This window comes from Seriola aureovittata, chromosome 8 (assembly GCF_021018895.1).
Source record: "Seriola aureovittata isolate HTS-2021-v1 ecotype China chromosome 8, ASM2101889v1, whole genome shotgun sequence".
In the NCBI taxonomy this organism is placed as follows: domain Eukaryota; kingdom Metazoa; phylum Chordata; class Actinopteri; order Carangiformes; family Carangidae; genus Seriola; species Seriola aureovittata.
Window position 1 is genome coordinate 12,265,867 of NC_079371.1, and position 12,463 is coordinate 12,278,329.

At 39.3% G+C, this 12,463-nt stretch overlaps 1 protein-coding gene across 1 annotated transcript in view; it reads left to right on the top strand.

Moving 5' to 3' along the window:
• Positions 1–11,597, top strand: part of kdrl (kinase insert domain receptor like) — a 44,422-nt gene extending 32,825 nt beyond the window's left edge. Inside the window, exons 26-30 of the mRNA XM_056382128.1 lie at positions 1,488–1,593; positions 2,681–2,805; positions 5,694–5,772; positions 6,299–6,402; positions 9,320–11,597. Coding sequence (XP_056238103.1) covers positions 1,488–1,593; positions 2,681–2,805; positions 5,694–5,772; positions 6,299–6,402; positions 9,320–9,518 — 613 coding nt within the window. The 3' untranslated portion in view covers positions 9,519–11,597. The remainder of the gene's footprint in view (positions 1–1,487; positions 1,594–2,680; positions 2,806–5,693; positions 5,773–6,298; positions 6,403–9,319) is intronic.
• The last annotated feature ends 866 nt before the right edge of the window (positions 11,598–12,463 follow it).

Genomic DNA, 12,463 nt, shown 5'->3' on the forward strand with positions numbered 1-12,463 from the left:
CCAGATATTATATTTTTCATGCAGCAAGACTGTGAGGGCTGCCTCTAATTTAAAGCCAAGATGAAACCTGCTGATATCAGTTAAAATGAGATGCATAGTAATACAGTCAGAGTCAGTGGGGTGAAATCTGCAGATCCCCTCGAGAGGTCTGCAGTTGATCCCACCTGTTCCTAAACCCAGGTTTTGACACTTTGAACCTGACCCCAAATTCGTAATATATGAATGATAAAAAGCACATGAGGTTGGAGGCAGTGTTGAGCAATTAATCTGCGCCACTGCAGCAATGATTCATCAGGAATGTTGTCTACAGCCTATTAATAAGATCCCCCGTCCTGATGCATTGCAGAAGAATTTAGCGGATGCTGCTCAGAGAGTGGGAGGAAAATAAATAGGATGCTCACTTCCCATCTTACCCCACATGACCAACCGGACAAAGAAGCTCAATTATACAGAATCGCACCTCCCTCAGAAACACTGCACTCCCTCAAGACCCAAAACATGCAGGGGGAGGCTATTTATTCTCATTACAGACCAGGCAGGAAATGTGATTTAAATTGTGTAGTCATACAATGTGTCTACTTCCTCCCTGAATTATATGCATAAAGGCTGTGATCATGCTCCCCACATCCTGTCACCATTAGGAGGGCTACCACCTGGACAAGTATACTCTACCCTCTACCTTAACATGAGAATCGCAGCCACTTAGCTTCTTTCAGCTGGGCCTAGATGCTCTGCACACAAATACAGATGGAGAGAAGAGCTGGGTCAATACAGCGGCAACCAAACATCTGCTTTTCCAAGTCTTCAACCTTGAGATTAACTGAATATGATGCCAAAAATAGTTTACTGACATAAAACTTAACATTTCTGTTGGGAGAGTAGTGCTGGCTGCAACAGAAACAGGATAGGGATCCATCCCCAACCGATCTGAATCAGTAACATGCTGTGAACGTAACTTAAACAGCAGCCATGGTGCTCGGTTTCTAAATTCCTCCACAAAATGAGACAGACCATTGCGATGGAAACTCACATAAAGGCTCTGAGTCTTGCCACATGGAGAGAGACGCTGACAGCTTGTCAGAGACCTGAGCGAGGCTGTATGCTCTCACTGGTCTTCACACCCAAGACCAGTAGAAAATCAGATACAACCCCAGAGGCTCAGGATCACTTCAACACGAAGAAAAGAGTATGGACAAATGTTCTAGATGACAGTCAATCTAGAGGTGACCCAGATGTGGTCGTTCAATGCATAGGGGTTTGGTTATTGAAGATGAAAAGACAAAGGACTAGAAATCCTGAGGTAGCTCTTTTTCCTATTAAAGGTGCTAAATAATGCACAAAATTAGTCAGATTTTACAGTACATCAACCCAAATATACTGTCTGTTGTTCTTGGTATTACCATTCAGAGTGTGTCCATATAGCATGCTGAGGATTTGTGTGTGTTTTTATCACAGTGTTTGCTCAGTGGTATATTCTCTGCTCTTAGATATCAGACCATGTTAGACTGCTGGCACGGGGAGCCACAGGAGCGACCTACCTTCACTGAGCTGGTGGAAAGGCTGGGAGACCTGCTTCAAGCCAGCGTGCAGCAGGTATGAAAGTCTTGTTTTGTAATATTCAAACACTGTATGTTTATATAGAGTTCCACATTCAAAATTCAGTCCTTATTGTAGGTTTGTATCAACAACAGCAGGAAAAACGTGATATCACTTTCCTGACCAAATTTTCGGTTTACAGAACAGTTTTAGCTAAATTAATTACAAAAAACATCAAAAAGGCTTGACATCTGACCAAGGGTTCAGCATGGACACTTTCTTTTGCTGCATATCTTGTGTCCACGTCAAGAGTGTATCCAAGCAGATTCAACCTGAGCTCTGAAACACATGGACATGTGTTGCTGCTCTTTTTGAGTATGGTGGTGTATCACACTGTTGTCAGTGAGTTCTCTCCCTGTTTGGGTGTGTTCGGGTTATTGGATCAATTTTGGACTGGGTTTCACTAACCTTGGGACCCTTTCAGATTAAGTCTCTTAATTTTTTTTTTACATATTAATGTGTTTTTTTAAGGGTTTTTCTCCGTGTCTGTTTTGGATCAGATGGAACCTTGAAGCACACAGCACAAAATAAGTTATGGCACTGTGCCATGTAACTTAACAAGGGACTGACATTTAAAGAATAACAAGATGTTACTGAAGTTGATGAATGGAAACTAAAGAAAGAGGGGCCCTCAGCATCAGCTATCTCTGCTGATAGAACATTTGACATTGAGGAAGAAAATGAATTATCTTTTACTTCTCCTGCAAAGACTACACAGTCCAGTGAAGTAATACAAGATAAAGACAAGGTCACACATCACATCACATGAAAACTACAGCATGTTGCATTACAAATGAGTAGGTAAAAGCTATCTTCGTGAGAAACAGTTCAGACTGGAACAGTGAAGGGGTTTGACTCTCATTAATAAAGCTACTGTTACAGTGCAGAACGGCTGGTCACAGACTCTGTCGGCTTCTCTGACATCATTGCATTGGATTTATTCTGCATGACCTTAATTTCTTTGGCTGCTCGCCACGTGACGTGGATGTATCAACCTAATTAAGCCCCTTGTGTCTTTATAATTTGTGTCATGGAAGCATAATTGTGTGATTTTAGATGTTTTGTCTCTGTGTGGTTGATTTAGGATGGGAAGCACTACATACCCATCAACACAGCCCTGCTGGCTAAGGTGGGAGACCCGTCCAACACAGTGCTGTCAGAGGAGACACCCACACAACCAACCTCCCACTGCGACTCAGGGAGCAACTGGTGAGAAAATGGATCCTTGTTCACTGGCTAGTTTACTTAACCGATACCTGAAACTCTAATGAACTTGAGGAGGTGCTGCTATTTTATCTAGTCTTCCCAGTGCTGAGTGACACAGCTCAATGGATGGCAATTGGTTATTCCACCACTTTGATCCAAACTGAAATATTGTGACAACTATTGGATGGAAGTTTATTGTTAAACTGTAAAATATCCTGCTTTTATTACATATCTTTTTCACAAGTGTTTAAATATATACAGTACTGTGCAAAAGTTTTAGGCAGGTGTGAAAAAATGCTGTAAACTAAGAATGCTTTCAAAAATATAAATAATAATTGTTTATTTTTTTAGCAATTTACAAAATGCAAAGTGAGCAAAAAGAAAAATCTAAATCAAATCAATATTTGGTGTGACCACCCTTTGCCTTCAAACCAGCATCAATTCTTACAGGTACACTTGCACAAAGTCAGGGATTTTGTAGGATTATAGTCAGGTGTATGATCAACCAATTATACCAAACAGGTGCTAATGATCATCAATTTCACATGTAGGTTGAAACGCAGTCATTAACTGAAACAGAAACAGCTGTGTAGGAGGCTTAAAACTGGATGAAGAGCAGCCAAACTCTGCTACCAAGGTGAGGTTGTGGAAGACAGTTTCATATCACAGATCATACACCATGGCAAGACTGAGCACAGCAACAGGACACAAAGTAGTTATACTGCATCAGCAAGGTCTCTCCCAAACAAAGATTTCAAAGCAGACTGGGGTTTCAAGATGTGCTGTTCAAGCTCTTTTGAAGAAGCATAAAGAAATGGGCAACGTTGAGGATCATAGACGCAGTGGTCGGCCAAGGAAACTTAGTGCAACTGATGAAAAACACATCAAGCTTATTTCCCTTCGAGACCTGAAGATGTTCAGCAGTGCCATCAGCTCAGAACTGGCAGACACCAGTGGGACCCAGGTACACCCATCTACTGTCCGGAGAAATCTGGCCAGAAGTGGTCTTCATAGAAGAGTTGCAGCCAAAAAGCCAGCCTCCGACATGGAAACAAGGCCAAGCGACTCAACTATGCACAAAAACAAAATAAATAAATATTTGGCTGTAGCAGAAGGCAGTTTGTTCACCGAAGGGCTGAAGAGCAGTACAATAATGAGTGTCTGCAGGCGACAGTGAAGCATGGTGAAGGTTCCTTGCAAGTTTGGGGCTGCATTTCTACAAATGGAGTTGGAGATTTGGTCAGGATTAATGGTGTCCTCAATGCTGAGAAATACAGGCAGATACTTATCCATCATGCAACACCATCAGTAAGGCGTATGATTGGCCCCAAATTTATTCTGCAGCAGGACAATGACCCCAAACATACAGCCAATGTCATTAAGATCATATCTTCAGCGTAAAGAAGAACAAGAAGTCCTGGAAGTGATGGTATGGCCCCCAGAGAGCCCTGATCTCAACATCATCCAGTCCGTCTGGGATGACATGAAGAGACAGAAGGATTTGAGGAAGCCTACATCCAAAGATCTGTGGTTAGTTCTCCAAGATGTTTGGAAAAGCCTACCAGCCGAGTTCCTTCAAAAACTGTGTGCAAGTGTAACTAGGAAAATTGATGCTGTTTTGAAGGCAAAGGGTGGTCACAACAAATATTGATTTGATATAGATTTCTCTTCTGTTCATTCTCTGCATTTTGTTAATGGATGAAAATAAACTATTAAGACTTCCATTTTTGAAAGCATTCTTAGTTTACAGCATTTTTTCACACCTGCCTAAAACTTTTGCACAGTACTGTGTGTGTGTGTGTGTGTATGTATGTATGTATATGTATGTGTGTGTGTGTATGTATGTGTGTGTGTGTGTGTGTATATATATATATATATATATATATATATATATTATATATATATATATATTATATATATATATATATATATATATATATATTATATATATATATATATATACATATATACATATATATAAATAAAATATTTTTGTCCCATAAGATTTGGTACAAATATTCACGTTCCTCTCAGGATAACTAACTAGTCATTTTATGACCCTTTCATCTAGCACCATCAGCAGCTCAAAAATGTAATTTTGTGACCAGGTTAGCATGCTGATGTTTAGCACTCAACTCAAAGCACCACTTTCTAAGAACAGCACCACCAAGCTGTGAACATGGCTGTAGACTGGCTCAAATCTGCATCTGATTTCATTGTATTTAAATTCAACATAAATCCCCTTATTTTAAAGACATGTAAATCTATCCTCAGATTGTTAAAGGTAAGCAGTGCTGAATTGTTTTCCAAAGGAAATGCCTAAATTATCTTCCCACTTTGCACTGAACAATATCCAAAACAATTATTGTTCCTGTGGCACTCAGACTAAGCTCTACAAGGAGAACATTTAGGTCTGACCTGAGTACAATGAGAAACCTGATGGGTACATGATAAGAAATATAGACACGGAAGTTCGATGGCCAGAGAACTTTCAGTATTGTGGCTCCTGTGAGGAATTTCCCCAAAAACCATAGAGCTAGCTTCAAGATTTATGTCCACTTAAAATAATATTTGTTAAAGTGTTGGGTTTTCACAAGTCCTCCAAGTGTGGTTATTGAGGAGGTGTTGAAAAGCAGTAATGACAGTTACCCCTTAAGCTAAATTAAGCAGTCGTTTTAGCCGCTGAGTGTTGAAATGCAAAGTAAACAAGGTGTGTTTTCAAAGGACATTGTCACAGATGATACGTATTGTTGATCTAAGTGATTAAGTTCCTGCAGTTTTGTTGCTGAACTTTGCCTTTTGGCTCCAGCGTAATAAAATGGTTCTCTGAACAGAAACAGAACATCTTAGGATATTTTGGAGACTTACCCTGGAAATGATTTTTTTGCTAGGAACATCAAGATCCGCCCTGCTAGTGTGAAAACCTTTGACGATGTTACCATGGAGAGCGGGACAGAAGAGAACCACGGGGTAAGTTTTTCAGCCTGACACACAGACTACACCAGAGACAGACATATGCACTTCAACTTTCCCTAAACCAAGCAATTAGTTAGGTAACAGGCATGTGACATTAATTTGAAACTCCACACCAGAACATTAATCAAATATCATTTGAACTATATGAGAGGATAAAAAATTATTTTGGATTTAGGGTGAATTTTTAACTTATTGAAATTGGTTTCAATCCTATCTATCAAACAAACAGTTAATAGTGGTTGTTGATACGTTGATAAGTTAATTTCTTCTCTGGCTGTCCGGTCTGGAGTGCCTTGTCACTTGGTTCGATTTTAATGTAATTATTTTTATATTTAATGCTATCATATTTTATGTGCACCTGTGAAGCAGTTTGTAACTATGGTTCTGAAAGGTTCTATAGAAATAAAATGTATTCATTTACTTATGTTAAGAAATGTATTTGTCCTCAGGTAATAAAAATTAAAAGATGCTATGTGGTGTTTTAATTATCCACTGTTATCTGTCTTTCCATCATCATCAGGACGGCCAGTCAGACAGCGGGATGGGCCTCTCCTCTGACAACATGAACACACTGAAGCGCCTCGAATCGTTGGCAGGTCGACCTCTGAGCATCATGGCTCTAGCGTACGTACACTACACCTCACATTACACTCCTCAACACAAATCAACACAAATCAAATCAACACAAACAAATACACTGGAGGAGACTTCAAAATACCTGCTTGGAAACCTCCCCACTGTGTTGGAATGTAGACACTATAACTGTCATACAACACACACACACACACACACACACAGAAGTTTCTTCTGTCTTAAAAAGAAGTCAGCGGCTAGTTTTCCCTTTTGTCTGAAGAAACCATGCGTGAGGGACAGCAGCACAAAGGAGAAGTGCGAGGGAAAAGGCTTGAACGTGACAAACTGAAAGACCGAGAACAAAAGCAGCGCGGCTGCGTCACTTGAGGTTTGGCTGTTTTAAGAGTGCACACTAAAACCTCTTTGTTTTCACTTAAAGAGCCCTGAATGAGATACCTCCCAGACTGTTTTAACTTATGAGTCATGGTTGTCTTCTATAGTCTGATGCTGGGTAACAAAAACACATAATCTCAAAAGAGTGACGTAGACAGATTATATATACTCCAAAATCCTGTGGAGCATTTGATGGCTTTAAGATGTGGATTCTGTTAGGGCAAGTATATAAAACTGTAAAGGAAAAAAAGACACTGAGACAATATGTTCTCACTTTACGTGTTATTTTAGGATAAAGTCAAATCTGAATCAAATTTCTGTAAATCTTTTTCTCATTACTGTCTCTGTAGGTGTCTAAAGGCTTTCATACTGAGTTTACAGCAGCTCAGTGGCAGGGTTAATTTACAGGGTCAAACCCTTGTACTAAGTAATTGCACTTTAAACCTTTTGGCATTATTCTGCTGTTCCCTGCACAGTAGCAGCTATTATTACTCCTTCAAAGTATTATGACTCCCACTTAAAAAATTAAAGGAGGAACAGCAGTAAATTAAATCATCATCTGTTTCCTGAATCTCTTTTGAGATTAAGTGGAAAGTGTGCAAACTTCTACAAACACCCACACATATCCTGTAGTTTAGATTGCAAAACCTGAAGTTCAGGCAACCTAGACACATTTAAGGCCTGCTTGTGTCATCAGGGCCTCAGCGTGGCAGAGAGAATCAACCTAGGCATGCGGAGAATTATCTATATTTTGAGGGGAGGACTTCCTTGCTGGGCAACCACTCAATCACTGCCACCTTTGAACTTAGGATGGTTTACAAGGGCCTCCCCTGTTAGCTATAGCGCTGTGGATCTTTTGTGTAGCTTAGGTCCACCTGTTGCTTCCTTTGCCTTCACCACTCTTCTAGCCTGCCCTCTTTTTACCAATAGCTCACAACACAACTTTCAGTCAGTGTTGGTTGAACATTATTGCCAAGGAAGTTGCCCCAGTGAGGATGTTGAAAATGTAGTAAATTTTCAGGACACAAAACTGAAAATCCTAAATCAGAAAAAAAACTGGTCCTGTATTGTACAACCAACAGTCAACAATATTATTTCATACTATCATCGAACAGTGATAGAACCGGCTAATATTCACATTTGAATCTATAACCACTAAATATTTGGCATTCTTTCTTTAAAAACGATTTAAACAATTAATTTACAAATTGTTTCAGCTCAGGGAAAAGATTATGATGATTTTCGACCTGACTCATCTTGTTTCCCGTTGTTCAGTTGCCAACTGTACCCTAACCTTGTGCTTGGTATTGGCAAGACAACACTATTGTTCACTGTTTTTGATGCTTAGTTTACCAGGTAGTTTATTCATCACGACAGCATTCCAGTGTAGCGGCATCACTTCCCCCCGCCGGGCTCTGACCCTTTGGCCTCAAGAGAGGAGCTCTAGAATCCCTTGGCAACCTCCGAAGACAATAAGAAGCAATTACTCATATTCTGAGCATCAAATGAAGCAGAAAAGCTCAGGATGATTGATTACATCATACATGAATGAGGAAAAGTTTGTCTGATTGTACAGCTTCACAAGGGGCACTTCTTAGATCAAAAATATCAAGCAGCCCTCTATTGTGCGAGTGATCAAGTCAAGTTGTCTTGAGGAAAACAGACTTTTTATTCACAATAAATTAAAGGACCAGTGTGTAGGATTTAGTGACATTTAGTGAGGCTGCACACTGCAAGGTATTCAAGTGAATACACTTCAAATACCCCTATAGGAAAAGCTACAGTGGCCACAGGTAACATAAAACACAAAAGGCCATCTTTAGAGCCAGTGTTTGGTTTGTCCATTCTGGGCTACTGTAAGAAGATGGTGGTGCACCATCCCTGGAAAAGGACCTGCTTCCTGCGTTGATATGAAAGGCTCATTTTACGCCAAACACAACACAGCGATTCACAGTTTCAGGTGATTATACACCAATGAAAACATAATTGTGAATATTATATTCCATTTCTGCCAATAGATCCCACCCTACACACTGGACCTTCAAAGTTGGTTGTTTATCCATCCACAATGACTGCAGCAGTGTTTCTAAAAAAAAGAAAAGTTTCATCAGAATCATTCCACAGATGCTGCAATAATATCAAAAGCCTTTGCATGAGGGCTGTGAATATTTTTTCATGAGGACGGAAGAATTTGTTTTTAGAAAAGCCTTGAGGTCAATTTGCGTGCAGTGTCATGTCTTGGTCAGGATGTCAACAGATCATCCTGTCACGCCATGCTGATTTGTTGTGTCTATTGTGTCATATTTGTTTTCCAGTGTTTTTGCAATTAGCACTTTGCATTAGTCTGTTTATTGTACAAGCCTGATGATTTGTCCATTATCCGCTTATTTGGCTGCATCTGTGTTTTCATGGACAGAAAAAATGAGGAAAAGCTGGTTCATAGCGTTCCCACTAACTATTAGTTCCAGTATAGACGAAGATAAAAGCATCACTCTGTGTCAAATTCCTGTCATTGCAGTGATAGATTATTTGTGTTTTTAGTCGTTTTTAAGCATGTGAATCTTTGTGTTTTTAGGATGAAGGCAGTGAGTAAGAGTAAAGAGTCTGTGCTGTGTGACACAGAGAAGGAGAAGTACCCAACTACAGTTCCCTCTCTGGACTTCAGCCTGGACGACTCGGCCCTGGATGACTCAGCTCTGGACGCTGGCCTGGAGTGTCACAGCCCCCCGCCGGACTACAACTATGTGGTGCGCTACTCCACCCCACCTGTGTAACCTCCTGCTTTACCCCTGGAGAATCTGACTTGGTAGCCTCAAGGCCTTTGCTTTGTTCTCCTCTGTTTTGACTCTTATCTCTGGACTGTTCTGTAGCAACGTTTGAGAGGAAAACCCATGAGATTCCCTCTTAAACCGTTTAGAAAAAGACGCTCTGAAACAACTCATGATTCTACTCAACCATAACCTCTGCATCCTCTAACTTCCAGGGCGTCTGCTGTGCAACAAAAGAAAAACCTGTAGACTGTTGATTCCTTTCCAGTTTTCAGACAGATGTAAATGCTGCTGGTCCGCTCCACATTCACTGTGATTTGTCAAACAGCTGAAAACAGGCTCAGGTATTTCTTTGCTCTACTGTGAAAACAAACCACCATGATTCCAACTTTACCGCAGATCTGTACTAACTACAGCCTTTTATGATAAATGGAGAGGGGATAGCTGAGGCTTTTCAAATTATACTGAGACTATTTTTTTTTTTTCAAAAAATTTGAAAATAATTTAGTTAGTAAAGGTAAAGTTCAGTTTTGCTCAAAGCAAAAAGCAGATGAAAAACTCAAATTAACTATAAATTGTGAAAAGTCTCTAATTTGAAGTATCATAGCGCCTGTAATTCCATAAAATTATCAGTTCAATTATCTCAGGTTGATCCAGAGTGGCAGAGGAGAGCAAGTGCTCTGTCATGTACTGGTGGATGTTTTTTAAGCTCTCCGGGTAATGAAAAATCACAGGTTAATGGAGGAAACAGGGTAAAGCTGAGAGTAACACCAGACGGCTTAAGATTTTACATTTCAGCTTGACCATGAAAGCATTTAAAGGAAGAGTTACTCTATATTCAGTTTCCTCCATCAGATCCAGATTTGTTATTGAAGAAGCTTCAATTTTTTTGTCTTTAAATTTAAAAGAAAGTGAGAAGGAAACCAGATTTGTTTATTTTCTTGTGTAGAAATTGAATTAGAACAAGACCGAACGGTTTATTCAGAAAGCACTAGTAAAATAAATTGTGTATTTATTTAGATTGTAAAAACCTGGTGTCTCAGATTTTAACCAAAGAACTTTCCAACTCAAGTTTCCTGATAATCAACACTTAATATCACATTCCACACTTAATTAATTCCACACTTAAAAGCTGTTTGTGCTGCTGTATTCACTGATAGTAAAGTTGAGGGAATCTGCCTCTGTAGAAACATGTATGTGGATATTCTCTATCCTTCGTCTTGTGCTAAGTGTTAATAAAGCTTGCAGGGCAGGCTACAAAAACTCTACGTGTGTGAAGTTAGCACCAGTCTGCTCTGGTTCACTGTTGTTATATTTTAACATGTAAAATCTCCGTGTTTTAACAGCATTTTGGTCAGTTTATTCAAGATTCAGGATGTGTTGAACATATTGTGGACCAAACCTTCATTCATGCTCATGTGTTACTGTGCACACACCCTGTTGTAATGTGGCTAGCTTGAGCTTATTAATGACTAAAGAACACAGTATTTGTCAGTGAGTAAACTACAGTGTTAAATGGATATTTTGAATCCCAAAATGACGTTTTATTTGTGGACCAATTGGTTTTGTTTATGTGGGGAGGAAGTGATTATGCACTGATACTTTATATCAAGTATAATTTTTGTATTCTAAAGGTATATTATTATGAAACAGTGTTGAGGGTCACATGTTACAAAGATTTCTGATTTTATTTGTGTTTTATTTAACTCTTAACTCTAGTACATAGTAGGAAACTAATGTTTGCAGTATTTGTTGTATTAATTCTTGCCATCCTAACATCATGTTCACTTTTTATAACCTTGTCTTAAATTTTGGTTCTATTATCTAAGTTACTGCTATCACAATAACAATCAAAGATTTCAGTCTGAATGCAAAGATTAATTATTAGTATTTGGATTTTATTGCATTCCTTCATACATCACTATGATCAATGGTTCCTGCAGCAGGTCAACCCATCATCCTAGTTTTTCCTGTTTTGTTCATGTAGTGTAACAAGTTAGCTTTAATGAAAGTAATGTTCCCCAACACTGTTAACTGAGCATATGAAGTAAATAAATGAATAAAGATCTATATATTTATACTTTACTTGAAGTCTCGACTCATAAATGTTTTAAACACTTACTTGAGGAAAACATATTTACACTGCACCGTGGCTCTAAGAGTTTTGAATAGATAAATCCCAATGACTTTGACGATCCCGGACTCTTCTTCTAGCGCCACCATAAGGTTCACATTTGTGGTTCAGTATAATAAAAATGTCTTGACCACTATTGGATGGATTACATCTGTGAACTTTGTTGATTCCTGGCTTTCCATCTAGCGCCATCATCAGGCCAAAAGTTACATTTGTCCAATACTTTGTTTCTTCAATTGAACACATCAATTGTGCACATGCTTTTTCTGATATTCTTCAAAACTCTTAATGGGTTTCTGTAAAACAGTGTGTTGCCAATAAAATAAAACCCACAGTTTGACTGATGATATACTTGAAATCATTGAACTGTAATGCAAACCACTGGTCCCCAACATTTCCGGCATGTGAGTTTTCAAAGTAAAACCATGTTAAAGAAGACCAATGTCTACTGACAACCTCTTATTACAGGCTCGAACCGGTAAAAGTTTCCAATGAATCACAATGAAAAATGTGTTTTTTTCCCCTTTCATTTCCTGCAAATCATCTCATGGCCACTCGGATTTATCCTGCAACTCCTCAGAGGGTCTCATGTTGGGAACCACTGCCACAAGCAAGTATGAGTGGAAGCTTCAGACTATATTTAACTCTAACCCTGTTGATTCATATCAATGTGTCTTGATTATTCCCATTTGAATTCTTAAACCTTAATGAAAGGGTTTGTTTAGATTGGACTGTGCCATCAGTGTTTGGCCCCTCTGCTGCTCCTTGGACGATGAGAGACTCACTTCCTCGCCAGGACACGGTGTCGGCAGTCTGT